The 17500-nt window shown below is 34.1% G+C and overlaps 1 protein-coding gene across 1 annotated transcript in view; it reads right to left on the bottom strand.

The window, feature by feature from the left end:
* Positions 1-17500, bottom strand: part of LOC136827770 (33kDa venom protein-like) — a 34914-nt gene that overhangs the window by 1383 nt on the left and 16031 nt on the right. Inside the window, exons 2-3 of the mRNA XM_067085230.1 lie at positions 12613-13180; positions 8052-8264 (exon numbers count right to left, since the gene is read on the bottom strand). Of these exons, the coding sequence (XP_066941331.1) occupies positions 8052-8264; positions 12613-13180 (781 nt within the window). The remainder of the gene's footprint in view (positions 1-8051; positions 8265-12612; positions 13181-17500) is intronic.

Raw genomic sequence — 17500 nt, 5'->3', positions numbered from 1 at the left:
TCCTTTCTTCACGCTCCGTCTTCGCAAGCAGCGTTCAATGGAGGACGTCTAATGAGATTTCTGCGTCCGATTTCCTAACCATCATTAGTCAGCGAATGAATTTTAATGACTGCCATTGAAGGGAGTAGAACGCAGTTACTCATGACCTTTTCGTTACCTGGAGAATTCAGATTCCTTAATTATTCACACCTGAAGGTGCTCTCAGATGTGGACCCGGAAAATTTCAATGTAAAATTATTTTTCCGGATCGCTCTTGGAGATTTCTTCGTGCATGTTTTTGGTCTTAAATCTGTCCTTAATGAAGATTATTTTTACTGTATAAGAAAGCTAAAGAGGAAACTTAATAATATTCAAAGGGAATTATTTGCAATTTCGAAAGGAGCCTGGACATTAAAACTGGATTTCCCCATTCACCGAAAAAGAATCGTATTATGCCAATCTAAATTCATATAAAGGGCGGATGAAATACGGTTACAAATACTGAAGAGTTAATAATAAATAATTACGATTCAGTAAGGAGCTGTTATCATTAAGGAACTCAAAATTATATCTAATGGTTTGATCACCAACATTACAGTAACGTATTCCATTCCAGATATTCAGGTCTCTTGAAGATTTCAAAACAACTAAGAAATTCATTTCTGAACAATGACTAAGAATATCTGCAGTGCTAGCGCACAAATTATGTATGAATACCTGCCTTTTCCAATAAAATAAACTTAATATTTCTCTATTTCTTCGAACCAGATAAAAGATCTCCTAAATTCTGGAGGGCACACCACTGGATCCTCAACCCTGATTATAGCAGACCACTCAGATTGAATAACGTCTTGCACAGCCTGAAACTTCACTAGCGAGGTCAGTGACCCTTGTAATCTCTCGTTATTCATTTGAAAGGCGGCAAAGATGAGGTTAAGAACGACGGGAAGAGGAAAGGAAGATGGGGAAACAGAATATGAGGGACGTAAGGAGAGAGAGAGAGAGAGAGAGAGAGAGAGAGAGAGAGAGAGAGAGAGAGAGAGAGAGAGAGAGAGAGATTATTACTGAATTATTTAAACAAAAAAACAGATTTTTATCAAGAAAAAAAGCAAAAGAGTGAAAGAGAAAGAGAAATTCTTACTGAATCATTAAAACAGGGGTTTTATGAGAACAATAGGAATGGGATTGCGTAAGTTCATATCATGAAAGATAATTGTCACTCCTGTTGCCGATACAAATAGTGGCGGTGCGTTGTGAGGGTTCTCGAGGGGAGGCTGAGTAAGAAAAGAGGGGGAAAAGAGGGAAAGACTCTCGTGTTTTGTGTTTGCTCTATGAATGACGCAGAGGGGGAACGGCATTCATGCCTAAGATTTTCCGATCCTCATTCATTAATTAACGTTAACTTTTTCATTAAAAGAGAACATTAAAAAATGAGCGCCAGATGTACTAGTCGTGGAGCTGCTCACAACGTCGTTTCATTATGGACGACGAAAAGCAGCGCCGCTGTCTTTGACAATGAACGCAACCTTTCAGACTTCATTGGCATTTTTGCTTAGACGAATATAGTTCCTTGATCAACTACGCACTTTTACTGACGCCCTAAGAAATCAAATTCTTAAAGAAATTTTCCAAATTAACCACGAGATCATTCAGAAAACCGACTGGGGTCAAATACGTTATCCAATTTTCTTGGCACACCTGAAAGTACATTTGGAAATCTTTCTTCCTTCAAAGCAACAATGCAAAACATTTCAAACATTATCGGACCGCCGCATGCCCGGCTGGTAGAAAGCCTCGAGCTGTTGTTCGGTAACCTTCGTCTATAAACGTCTCCCGCAGATCCTATTCCAACGCCGTCAAGACCACACAACCAGTAAGAGACGAAGGACCTTGTCCGATTGCGTTCTAGGATGTTGTCGTTATTGGAATTTTCTTGATTTTCTGTTTGGTTTTGTCATTTGGGTTGCTTGAAAGTTCGGTTGTGGGATTTTTGAAAAAATAAGACATCATGACATCCAAGCAAGTCGTTATCTTTCTCGTACTGTCATTAATTACGTGGAAAGTGACGAAAAACGTAAAAAGGAGCTATTAAAATTTGACCTCTGTCTATAGCTAACATTTTATCTACCTAATTTACGCCAAGATGTCTTAAACAATTTACCAGTCTTTCAAGATTTCGTAAGTAATAGTTCCCTTCAGAGAGAGAGAGAGAGAGAGAGAGAGAGAGAGAGAGAGAGAGAGAGAGAGAGAGAGAGAGAGAGAGAGATCAGCCTCTCTAGAGAACCATCCTTTCTCACATTCAGATAGTGATAAAGGCAGAAAAAATCAATCACATCCTTGTACAATGACATACAAAATATAAAACCAGCTCTATACATTCATCGCTTCTACCAACTGCACCACAAATACGAATTCCCCTTTGGAAGGCTCTTTTCAATATCCCGTTGCTTTCTCATCCAGTTAGACGAAAGGGACAGAAAATAGAAAAACGGGACTGTAGAAGCGTAGGGAAGGGAGAGGAGAATAATTAATGAGGTGTGCAAGAATAAAAGTCATCGATACAATGTCAAGTTTCTGTATGATGATAGCTGTATAATTCTGATGTCTTATGTATTCCGAAAATGAAGGATTTTGACTGTCAACAGAAATGGCTATTTCTTAGCATACATAATCAATGAAGTGTATAAATAATTAATATATATAAAAGACTGTTTGAAGACGGTTGCTCTAGTAGCGAAGGAGATAAAAAAGAGAATGGAACCATTAAAAAAATAAAAGAATAAGAGAATAAATACAAAACTATTCATACATCACAAACCAAAATGCTGAAGCCTGTATATCAAGAGGATCAATTCCCCAAAGAAAGAGGCAGCGGGGAACGCAGGAGAAATGAGGTGGAAGAGGCTAACTGGTCCTCAGGGAGGAAAGAGAAGGAAAAGGAAAAAGTGAGGAAAAACTGTCAAGAGAAAATGTTCCCATCTTGACGCCGCAAAAGACTTCCATTCACACCTGTGTTGGCTCCCGTCTACAACTTTTATAGGGAAATGGTTTTCGTAGAAAGTTTTGGGGTGATTTAAATGCGGAGTGACATTTTGTAAATACAGACGTACACGCGCGCGCGCGCGCAGACAAACAAACACTTTATTTATACACTGTCTAAATCTATCCATCTATCTAACTATCCATCTATATATCTGCGTGTGTTTTTATATTTTTATAAACAAATAATTTTAAACCTGCAAGATATAGTTTAGTCTTGAAAAGGTGACAGCTATATGAATAAATAAATAAGTCTTCAATTCATTGAGCATGAAGCTTCTGATGAGTATAGATGAAGATTAAAGAACCTCGTTGGTCTTCGCAATAATAACTCTTACCCATCATCTATATTCACCACTTCCTTTCAACTTCACGTACTGCAAGTTTGCTCTGCTTATAGTTTTCTTCAGGGAACATTTTCTAGTCCACACTTCACACTCATAAATCGAGTGTTTTTTATTGATATCTTTGTGCATGATATCTTAAGTGACATATAAAACTTGGAATTCAATAACAGAAACAGGAGTCTACATACTTCCCCATCTCAAAATGTGATAATGTCAAATGATATTCTCTTTGATATATTAAAATCTGATGATGAAAAACGGATTCATAAAAAGAAACTCACAGCAATTTACATAACACCGAGCGAATTAGGTTCTGTTAAGAAATCAAACTATTTCTGAGAATGTGGCGAAATCCTTGTCCTTGCTACTCTCGGAATGATCTCTTTCTCAATCTTCTCCCTGATATTTATCCCTTGATGGTTCATTAACTCCTCAACTGGAATCACTTATGCGTTTTCGCATTATCCCCACAGAGGCTGTGTCTAGTAGCGGGCGAAAATATTAGCATATAAATACAGCCTCTATCTCAAGTCTAGGGGGATTCCATTGTTCCTTAGGGAAGATGGAAAACCAGGGATATTATAGGATATCTTGACAGGGGTTGGTGCAGGGGAGGGCAAGTAGGGTGGCAGGGAATTACGTGGTTTTGTGGCTGATTTGGGGGTGGGAGGTGGTACTGTATCAGGATGGGACGGGGGGGGGATTGGCCTTAAGCAGCAGATAGATGTATCTGAACGAGAGAAGGCGGTGATTTTTTCATAATGTTTCTCTGTGCCAAGAGAGTTTTCGATTCAATGGCTTGACGTTATTCATCTTGAATCTGATTGATATTTTTGTAAACTAGTGTCACATCAACGGTTATCTGTAATTTTTCCTGTATTAAAAGTAATTTTTAAAATTTTACTGCACGTCTATAGCTCGTCATTACTGAGTTAAAACTTGGTTCCGTTACGCACATAATGGTTAAAATGAAAAAAATAATTACTAAGTAACGTTAATCTATTCTCTCTAGTTCCATAATACATCTATAAAGAATAATAAAAGTGAATTGTCCAGTCATAGCAGAGCTGGACAGATTGAAGGAATTTCAATCAAAACCCCATCAAACCAAAAGCAATCATTTCTGCCACCAAAAACTTCCTGACAATTCATCTGAAAACTGCGCCATCATTACAATCCATACATAACTGCCAATGCAGTGGAAAAATCCATTACCTGCACGGAAAAGACAGGTGACATGTACAGATCATTGAAAACTGCATGACAAGCAATTCTATTATTATACAATATTTGGAACCCATCCCCTCCCCAAAAAAAAAATACATAATGAACTGTTCACTAAAGGCACTAACCAATTTCAACTTTATGTATATTTCGGGCAGGATTTTATGCGAGGTACAGAGATTAATGATTGGCGTGTCATGCCGAGTACCTTTCATACCGAAAGAACTCGTTCACAAAACACTCACCATTTGGTCGCAAGCGCCCGCGCACAAACTCACACACACACACACACACACACACACCATATCAATCAATGTCGTCTCTCCGACGATCATAGCCAGATGGTGTCCATGCGGCTTTTGCGTTTTGTTACTATTCCATAAAGGAGAAATTCACCAATCTCGTGTAATCGCGTCAAAGTCATGACTTCGGAAGTTGTCACGCAAAAAGATATGGATGGCTTCTTTCGATTCGATTCATGAGCCCATTTGGCCAATTTAGTTTGTTTTGATTTAAAAGAAAATGGATTCGTTTCTGTCTGTTTGATTGTTTGTTAATGCGTTTAGTGATTTGACTATTTGCCCGCGGTTTTGAAAAGAAACTTTTCAAAGCATGTGGTTAAACCATACACCATTTGATAAAAAAAATGGCGATATCACACGGAGAGGAAAAAGGACTGACATCATTTTATGTATATAAAAAATGGTGATATCACACGGAGAGGAAAAAGGACTAACATCGTTTTATACATAAAAAATGGTGATATCACACGGAGAGGAAAAAGGACTGACATCATTTTATGTATATCAAAAATGGTAATATCACACGGAGAGGAAAAAGGACTGACATCATTTTATATATAAAAAAATGGTGATATCACACGAAGAGGAAAAAGGACTGACATCATTTTATATATATAAAAAATGGTAATATCACACGGTGAGGAAAAAGGACTGACATCATTTTATATATATAAAAAATGGTAATATCACACGGAGAGGAAAAAGGACTGACATCATTTTATATATAAAAAAAATGGTGATATCACACGAAGAGGAAAAAGGACTGACATCATTTTATGTATATAAAAAATGGTAATATCACACGGAGAGAAAAAGGACTCATCATTATTATATATATAAATAATGGTGATATCATACGAAGAGGAAAAATACTGACATCATTTTATATATATAAAAATGGTAATATCACACAGAGAGGAAAAAGGACTGACATCATTTTATATATATAAAAAAATGGTGATATCACACGGAGAGAAAAAAGGACTGACATTTTATATATAAAAAAAATGGTGATATCACACGAAGAGGAAAAAGGACTGACATCATTTTATATATATAAAAAATGGTAATATCACACGGAGAGGAAAAAGGACTGACATCATTTTATATATAAAAAAATGGTGATATCACACGGAGAGAAAAAAAGGACTGACATCATTTTATATATATATATATATATATATATATATATATATATATATATATATATATATATATATATATATAAAATATATATATATATATATATAAAAAGATGGTGATATCACACAGAGAGGAAAAAGGACTGACATCATTTTATATATTAAAAAAATGGTGATATCACACAGAGAGGAAAAAGGACTGACATCATTTTATATATAAAAAAGGTGATATCACACGAAGAGGAAAAAGGACTGACATCATTTTATATAAAAAAAATGGTGATATCACACGGAGAGGAAAAAGGACTGAGACGAAACCAGGTGTTTATTGGAACATACGGTCCAAGATGAATAGCCTACGTTATAAAATATTATAATTTATAAAACAAGCGGTAGATATAAAGCTACTGTCATTACCCTCCTTGCAAAAATATTAAGTTGATCAAATAAACTTGTCCTTGACTTGAATCAAAGAGTAAATCGTGGTTGTCATGCAGCATTTTCGGCTACAAATCACGAACATGCTTGCACTACAGTGATGTTCCAAGCAGTTCAAATTAACGAAGCCTATGGCCTCAGTGATTTTATGGGGGTGAAAATGGACTTTTCTTCCATCCAGCTATAATTATGTCGGCCGCTAATCACGAATATGAATGCAGACTTGACATAAAACATTCATATGTGATAGATTTAACATGCAATGAAACCTGGCAAAATCCTGTAGTGCACTACTACTACTACTACTACTACTACTACTACTACTACTACTACTACTACTACTTCTTTTCAATGGCAATTCAGCTGGAAATGACAGTTTTCCTAATAGCGATCAGTGTCCTGAACCAGGCTTTGTTTCGGAATTACCATCTGGGTTGGACATCCGGATTCCATTGGAAAAGAATTTGAAGAAGTGTTTTTCATTCGTGAACGACCGGCATATGCGATTTACATCTTGCTGCATAAAACTGTTACGGTTATTCGCTTTGGACGCCTAATATGGAAAATTAAGGTAGAGGAAAAGGAGTCTTTCCTATGGCCGTTCGTGTATCTGCACCTTGCGCATGCTCAATATGCACACTGTGAGACATCACATTTTTTATAAGCAGTCGGTCACAAAACAGACTGTTGTCTCCTGAAAATGGTCGCAGCCCTTAGAACGGTCATTATACTTGATTTTGGTAATTTTCCATCAATTTCCCTCAGATATTTCGATTGACATTTAAATACACCTTGGGAAGAATTTGCGGTACGTTACATGGAATAAAACACTAAGATGTTAATGACTAAAATTCACGAATTTCAGTTATGCAAAAATTAACGAAATAAAATGAGCTACAGTTTTATATATATATATATCTACGTATAAAAATATATATATATAATAAAAATATATATATATATATATATGTAACTAATATCTACAAACAAAAATACACAGTGACTTTTATATTAATAAAAATCATTCACGCATCCACACTCACACCCACACCCGTGCGGGTGCGGACACACGCGCATATACACACATATATATATACAAAGACACACACTAACATTAAATATATGTATATGTATATATATATATATATATATATATATATATATATATATATATATATATATATATATATATATATATATATATATATATATATATATATATATATATATATATATGTTAGTGCGTGTCTTTGTGTGTGTTTATAGGTGTTCGTTTAAGAACCGCCTCAGACCTAATTTAAAATGTTTTTCTTGTGGATCTTCTTCAACAAATATCCCTACCCTGCCTAATTCTTGGAAAACCTCATAACCCGAGCAGCATTCTGATTTCTTGACCAGGACACTCCAGCTCACTTTGATTCCTTCCACACCATCAACATCCCCCCCTCCCCCACCCGTAGCCTCTAAACCCCATTCCCCACCCCTTCCAAAAAAAAAAAAAAAAATATATATATATATATATATATATATATATATATATATATATATATATAAAGAATGCAAGGAGCAAAGAAAACTGCCTTGATGCTGAGCGCCAGAAGATCTTGACGCCTGGTTTTGCAAAGAGCAGCAAAAACAGCTTCTTCTTCTTCTTCTTCTTCTTCTTCTTCTTCTTCTTCTTCTTTCTTCTTCTTCTTCTTCTTCTTCTTCTTCTTCTTCTTCTTCTCTCGGGACGAATCGCTCTTCCTCCCTTCCTTCTGCTCCGAGAAAAACGACAAAGCGAACTCTTCGAACTAAAGGAGAAATGATGTTCGTTGTCTATTTTAACTTTATTTATTTTGTCAAATTGTTCTTATATACATTCTAACTATCGACAGATGATTTTCACTGAAAATAAATTAATAAAGATGTGACCCAACTAACAACAGTAGCATAAAAAGGCTATCAGTCATATGAGTTAGCGCTTACCAAGAATCTACCAAAATATTCACTATTAATGAACCAATGGGAAGAGTTGAATCACAGGTTAACATGTGTGCACTTCTTAAAACTGCATAAAAACTTAATGTCAGTAAATCTATGGATTATAGCCCAGCAAAGGCATATACAGTATATATATATATAAATATTTATATAATAATAAAAAATAATAAAAGCCTTTTGCTGTTATACACGTTTCGGATCCTGCTGTTATATGAAGTCAGAAATGCATATAAAGTCGTAGGGTAAGAAAAAAGTAAAATAAAATTGAAAGAAAAAAAAAGGGAAATAGAAATCCATTTCCTCGTATTCTGTATGAAAACAATAAACGATTGTAACTATAAGACCTGAACGTCTAAATCTTTATAGCGCAGAACTAAAGTATCATGTTTTACAAATAACATATAATATATATATTTTTATATATATATATATATATATATATATATATATATATATATATATATATATATATATATATATATATATATGTATGTATTCATTATATATATATATATATATATATATATTATATATATATATATATATATATATATATATATATATATATATATATATGTATGTATATAACATTAACCATTTAGAGTATTAAGCTAATTTACTTTTATCCCAGCACATGAACAGAAACACATTCAACAAAACACATGTATAAAGAAGATGCTCTCTTGAAGTATATCCTCCCGGGCCGTAAAATATTCACACGCACACACACAATGCATAATACATATTTATGAATAATGCAATGACTTCATCACTACCGCTGCTGAGTAGAAATGACTAATAAATGATCAGCCATCTTCTCGCTTGCTTTCCGCTTCTTTGCCTCTTTCAATGAGCAGAGAAGGAGCTTAATCTTTTACTGCAATCTTCTGTGGGCAAATTTTCCTATTTATATCATTAATACTTTAAGAAGGTCAACTACCTGTGTTTTGATATTCATTGTGTAATTAACCCGACAAATGATGTTTACATTTCTCGTCAATGTTGAATAGCTATAATTAAGAACTACATACTCACACACCTTTAGATATATATAAATATATATATATATATATATATATATATATATATATATATATATATGTGTATGTGTGTGTATATATATATATATATATATATGTATATATATATATATATATATATATATATATATATATATATATATATATATATATATATATATATGTATATATACATATACAAGACTGAATCACGCGTTTAATGTATAAATAAAGGCAAATACCACGAAGGAAAAAGTGAAACAACGAAGTGGTTGCTAGGCCTTTCGACACCACGGTCCTTTACTAGCAGACTGAAGAGAAATATAAGAGTAAGTTTACAATAAAGTTGGTCTAACTGAAAGATGACATAAATTTACATATATCCCTAAAGATGGGAATTGTAAGGGAACAGATGCACCTGGAACCCAACACATACAGATACCCTCAGGGATATCTGCATGTCATCTGTCAATTATATGAGCTTTAGTGTAAACTTACATTTATATTTCTCTTCAGTCTGCTAGTAAAGGACCGTTGTGTCGAAAGGCCAAGCAACCACTCCGTTCTTTCCCTTTTCCTTCGTGGCATTTGTCTTTATATATATATATATATATATATATATATATATATATATATATATATATATATATATATATATATATATATATATATATATATATATATATATATATATATATATATATATATATAAAATTACATCGCTGACGAGAATAAAAAGCAGCTATAAGCTGAATGATTATTATTATTATTATTATTATTATTATTATTATTATTATTATTATTATTATTATTATTATTATTATTATAACGAAAAAGAAATACGACTGTCATGACCAGTCCCATCTGAATCATCGTAACAGAAGTGCCACTCAAATTCATCATAGCCTACTTGACAGAGGACGAGAGGAGCCCCTTCCACAGATCATTATCGCGAGATTATTATCGCAAATTATGATCGCAAGATTATCATCGCAGATTATTATCGCAAGATTATTATCGCCGATTATGATAGCAAGATTATTATCGCATATTATCGCAAGGTTATTATCAGAGGTTATTATCGCAAGATTACTATCGCAGATTATGATCGCAAGGTTATTATCGCAATTATGATCGCAAGATTACTATCGCAGACTATGAATCGCAAGGTTATTATCGCAGATTATGATCGCAAGATCATTATCGCAAAATTACTATCGCAGATTATGATCGCAAGATTACTATCGCAAGATTATCGCAAGGTTATTATCGCAGATTATTACCGCAAGAATATTATCGCAGATCATTATTGGGAGATTATCATCGCAGATTATGAACTCAAGATTATTATTGCAATACTATTATCCCAGATTATTATCGCAAGATTATTATGGCAGATTATTATCGCAAGATTATTATCGCAGCAATGAAACCAAAATGCCCTCAGCCCCTTCTCCAGCGCCATCGCCGTCTCCCCGAAGCTGGGAACTCGTTTATCTTCCCGAGATCGAGAGCAAAAGTTTAAAGGTTTTAGGATGGAGAGAGCGAAGGAATAAGTTAGAATACCGAGTTTTTGGGTCAAGGAGGTCGGAACTGGCGGTAGTAGTAGTGTAGTAGCCGAAGCAGTAAAAGCAGCAGTAGCATCCGCACTACCAGTAGCAGCAAATGGTGTGTTAGCAGTAAAAGTAGTGGAAGTAGGAGAACATATATATATATATATATATATATATATATATATATATATATATATATATATATATATATATATGTATATATATATATATATATATATATATATATATTATATATTAATATATATATATATATTTCGACTTTTTCTTTTAATATACGTAAATTTTGGGGCAGTAACAGTACTAAGCGTAGTGCTGTTGCATTGCAGTAGTCAAGCAGTTGCTGCAAACTGTAGTAGCAATAGTAGTAACGGTAGTAGACATAATATTGCTTCCGATCAGAGAAAAAAAGAGTTGCATGATAAAGTTTGCACAAGAAATTAATATCTAATTGAGAACATTTTTCTGCTCCACTTTCCTACAAAACATATATATATATATATATATATATATATATATATATATATATATATATATATATATATATATATATATGTGTGTGTGTGTGTGTGTGTGTGTGTGTGTGTGTGTGTTATGTAGATAGATAGATAGATAGGTACATACGTATAATATTATCATAATCACTTTGACGCGTTATTTATGTACCTAACAGCGCAGGGAGAAATGAAAATGGCTGTTAAATCTTGACAGATGTCTGATTTATTGCCAAGCCATCTTCAGAGGCCCGATACGGTGTGTGGTATTACAGTATATATATATATATATATATATATATATATATATATATATATATATATATATATATATATGTATGTATGTAAATTATATATATATATATATATATATATATATATATATATATATATATATATATATATATATATATATATATATATATATATATATATATATATATATATATATATATATATATAATTTATATATATGCTACCGAGACAGTACAGACGACCTTATAGACGGCTGGAAACCAAATATTCACAACTGACAGGGACATTGCAGACTAGAGGAACTCGAGTTCTTCCCTCTGCATGACCATCAACTAAGTTATATCCGCAGTAATGCTACAACGTGGCAATATGTAAGAAGAGATCATTGGACATTTAAAAATTATCTATATTCACAATAAAAATAATAAATAATAATACTAGTAACGTATGTTTATTAAAGGGATACAAAATAAGATTACAAACCACCCTAGCTGCAGGATATAAACATCGACCTTCAGATATTTCAATGGAATCCAGCAGAATTTTCTCATAACAAAAGCCTTCTAAAGTAACATCATCATCATCTCAAGTAACACCTCCAACATCCTCAGTATCACCTTTAACATATCCAGTAACATCCTTCAGCATTCCAAGTAGCATCTTCAACATCCCCAGTAACATCTTCAACATCCCAAGTAACATCTTCAACACCCCAAAGAAAATCTTCAACATCCCCAGTAACATCTTCAACATCCCCAGTAACATCTTCAACATCCCATGAAACATCCTCAACATCCCCAGTAACATCTTCTACATCACCGGTAACATCTTCAACATCCCAAAAACATCCTCAACATTCCCAGTAAAATCTTCAACATCCCCAGCAACATCTTCAACATCCCAAGAAACATCCTCAACAGCCCCAGTAACATCTTCAACATCCCAAGAAACATCCTCAACATCCCCAGTAAAATCTTCAACATCCCAAAGAAAATCTTCAACATCCCCAGTAACATCTTCAACAGCCGCAGTAACATCTTCAACATCCCTAAGAAAATCTTCAACATCCCCAGTAACATCTTCAACATCCCCAGTAACATCTTCAACATCCCATGAAACATCCTCAACATCACCAGTAACATCTTCAACATCCCCAGTAACATCTTCAACATCCCATGAAACATCCTCAACATCCCCAGTAACATCTTCAACATCCCCAGTAACATCTTCAACATCCCAAGAAACATCCTCAACATCCCCAGTAACATCTTCAAAATCCCAAGAAACATCTTCAACAGCCCCAGTAACATCTTCAACATCCCAAGAAACATCTCTGTTAACAGCCCCAGTAACATCTTCAACATCCCTAAGAAAATCTTCAACATCTCTAGCTCATCCGCAACCTGTGATGTTTCGAGCTCTCATATCTCGTCCCTGTCTCCCTCCATCCTTTCTCTCTCTCTCTCTCTCTCTCTCTCTCTCTCTCCCGCCTTCAACAGTGTGATATTTCGAGCAATCATCACTCACTCTCTTCTCCTCTCTTAGTAAAATGCAAAAATAAAAATAAATAAATAAATAAAGATAAACTAAAAGCTTTGCCTTAAGGGGTCCCATAATGAAAGGATTAATGAAAGCATTACGAAACATTTCAATAATCTCCGAGTGAGCTTAGTGAAATTGGATTGCCTGGTTACCCTCCATGATTTATCAATCAGGTTAATGGATTTGATGGAGGTTTCAGCAATTATTAAGATAATATAAAGTGATACATAAGAAAATTCATTCTTATGATGACAGAAAAAGACATGCAAGTCTGGAGTTTCCTTTATTATATATATATATATATATATATATATATATATATATATATATATATATATATATATATATATATATATGTATGTATTATTTATATATTTGTTTGTGTGTGTATGAAGAGAGAAAGATTTTAGATTTTCTGTGCAACAGATGTATAATAAAAAGACAATCAAGAGTATACAAGAGAGAGAGAGAGAGAGAGAGAGAGAGATTCATGTTTAATGCACTATATCAGTATCAGAAGTAAAAAGATTATAACTCCGAAATTATTGTCCCTTCCTTGCCTCGAAACATCTCCTCCTCCGGGCAGCCCGGCATTGCATTGCAAGATGCCTCTTTTGGCAAGGAACCAGAGACATAATTAGACGAGGCAGAGACTCAGTAAAAAAGAAAAAAGATCAGTAAAATAAAACTTTACGATAAGGTGCAGCAATTGCCTTTCCCGTTGCCGACGACGGAGGGGTTTAATGAGGCTGGAGATGACTGACGGGAATGGACAAGTGCGCAAATGTGGACAGAAGGTCGTCTTTCCTGGGGGCGGGAAATTTCAGATATATATAAGTAACGCTGTACGAATATGTGCTTAACTTCCATTTTAATATTTCATGAGGATTCCATGTTTTCATTTTATTTGAACGTTAAGGAACCCGTATTTACTGTTTATTTTCAAACTAACATTATTTATGTGCTAAATGAAATTATTACGTTATTTTAAAGCTTATTAACACTCTTTATAATAGTATGCTATACATGACTGTATAGAATATGTATATATGCTTATTTATAATGGTATGCCATTATATATAATTTATATATATGTATATATATATATATATATATATATATATATATATATATATATATATATATATATATAATATACACATATATCATATATACATTACTGTATAGAATATGTGTGGTTGCGCGCCTGTATACCTTGAAGAATATCTCATTCATATCTACAGGTATTGCAATATGTATTCATTACTGAGACCACTTTATATGAAAAATGGGCACTGAAAGGAAACAATACACAATCTGAAGAGAAACGTAGATTTACGTAAACATACGTTGTACCAACGAGCATACTCAGTCAATTCCCGACTGGAGTTAAGCCCATACATCTCGGTTTAATCACCGTTAAACCCTTCAAGCTACCTATTCACAATGAAAGCTCTCCCGGGGAGGATTATTGAAACAACGCTGCGAATATCAGTTGCCATTTTCACGAACATATTAACTAATAAGTGTTCCTTGGCTGATATGGAACTTTTAAGTAAAAAAAAAATAATGGTATTACTTTACATGAATCAGTAACAAAGCCTCGTGTTTTTAATGTCTAATAACCTTGAAAAAATAATGAATGTCATTGTTATTAGCTATACCAAAAAATGTTATTACTACTGTTGCTGTTATTGCTAATTCTATGCAACACTCAAAGTGATATTAACCTTCAATAAAATGATGGAAATGCTTGCAGCTTTCTTAGAGAGAGAGAGAGAGAGAGAGAGAGAGAGAGAGAGAGAGAGAGAGAGAGAGAGAAGAGCATGAATATATACACGTAGGCTTTTGCACGTTGCCTTCATAATAGAAGACAAACCACGCCGCTACAAAAAAAAAAAAAAAAAAAAAAAAAAAAAAAAAGAGTCTGTTTGAATCATTAAGTCCTGTTATGGCAACCTTTCACGCGTGGCTCTTTATCCCTGGCAAGAAAACGTCCAAAATCAACATCATCACCCTCATATTCCTTCTTCCTAACTCCCAAGCAAGCAACTGAGTCCATTCCTCTTGCAAGAGGAAACAAGTGACGCTCTGGATCCCGTTTTCTATTTCTCTGACAACATTCTCGCGAAGGAAGTACGAAGATTTTCGTATTCTTTTTTTTTTTTGTTTTTGTAACAAATAATTTCAGGGACAAACACCTAATGGTTCTGGATTTGTCCTGTTTTAGGTTTTTTTTTTGTAAATAATGGACCTTTTTTTTATTTTTTGCGTGATATGAATAACCGATGCGAAATAAAGCATGGTGCAACTACTAAACATATCTATCTAACTACCTATTTATCTTCTAGCTATCTATGAATCGGTAACTGAAGGAATACTTACATAAAGTTCTAAGAACTTTGATAAAAGTGTAAATCACCTGCAAACAACTGAAAGTATAAAAAAAAAAAAAAAATATATATATATATATATATATATATATATATATATATATATATATATATATATATATATATATATATATATATATATAGAGTATATATGTGTGTGCGTGTGATAAGTGTATATCTGTATAAATGTATATTTAAGTAAAAAATCCATTCATCAGACAATAAGCGAAAATACCCACCACCGAAATGAGACACAGCATCGCCCCATACCTTTTCACAGAACCTTATCGACGACTCGATAAGGGACGCATTCATTCTGCCACCGACCCGTCCTAAAGCCCGCAGCTGTGACGACCACCCCCGTCTGCATCGTTGGCCTGAGGGGGTAAATAAGCAAAGCCTCTGGTTAACGACCGTTTCAAGCGAGGAGGAGTGAGGAAGGGTCAGTATTTGAGCTCTCGAATGAATAAATAAAGATGATAAAGATAAATGAATGAATAGATATATAAATAAATGCAGGGGAATATGCGTTTACCTAAGCGGGTTTGATGTAACAAAGGTAGTCGTATCAAGTGTTTATTTTTTTGGTGATTAGCAATCTGAGTTTCTCTACGTAATAACTGGAAATAGAAATATATCCAAATATTCGGAATTACTAAATTATCGGAGGAACAGCAGAGCAAATGCATCCATGTTAGGTAAAAAAGCTAACGCTACCAGAAATAAAAACAAAGCTGTAATTAATAATGGAAAAAAAACATCAAATGATTCAATTAGCCAGAAATGAAGTGAAATATATGAAGAAACCTAATGTGTCAAAATGCAAGAAATAATAATAATGAAATAATGTGCATTCGCACTCAGCAAAGTTGCTAATTAGTACTTTCTCCATTTTATTATAATTGAGAAAATTAGAATTTTACGGAACCTGTTAACGGTAGTGTCGACAAAAGTGCGCTAATTTGGCAAAAAAAAAAAAAAAAAAAAAAAAAAAAATACAACGAAAGGTGACACTTATCATTGGGCATCAAACATTACCTACAGACGACCAAATAAATTTTTCAAGAGTTGGACAACCTGTGTCGAGGGAGGTGGTGGAAACAGTTGGGGTTTCAGTCAACGAAGGGACGCCCATGCACCTCCTCCCGTAGTTTCAATGTACAAGCGAAAGTGAGAGCGAGTCCCGAGTCATGGCGCCTTCCGACCGGCTGTTGTGCAAAAGCAAAATTATGAACCAGCAAGAGAAAATGCCAGTCTAAGACATGATCATTGAAAGAAGGGAAACAAAAAAGCCGCAGCTTCGGGCCTGGAAAATGCGAGCACTTGTTGAAGGACGTATGACAGCCGCCTGAAGTGTTCCAGTGGTACAGTGTACACCTTCCTTCAGTACGGTACCCGTACAACAATGTCATGTTTGCTATACAATTCCTGAGACGCGTTTTGCCATCTACAGAGTCCTGAAGGAAGGATGGTTATTTGCTGGTAAGGAAAAATGTAACTGAATTTGGCCAGTAAAGTATGTAGGCCTCGGTGTAGCTTATAATGTCTGGCCAAGAGAATACGTCAAGACTAGACCTAATCATTGACAAGTATAGAGCAGTTTGTTTGATCTAATAATAATAATAATAATAATTATAATAATAATAGTGGCGGTAAAACTGAAGGCTACTACCAACTAGGTCTGGTTCCGAGCGGGATATTTGCCTTCTTTTGCTTGTCTTAGTACATATTTTCTTAGTACATATTTACTGTATATCTTATGTTTATATTTA

The sequence above is a fragment of the Macrobrachium rosenbergii genome, chromosome 42 (assembly GCF_040412425.1).
Source record: "Macrobrachium rosenbergii isolate ZJJX-2024 chromosome 42, ASM4041242v1, whole genome shotgun sequence".
NCBI classification, from domain to species: domain Eukaryota; kingdom Metazoa; phylum Arthropoda; class Malacostraca; order Decapoda; family Palaemonidae; genus Macrobrachium; species Macrobrachium rosenbergii.
Note: the sequence above shows the minus strand (reverse complement) of the source record. Positions and strands in the feature narration are given on the sequence as shown.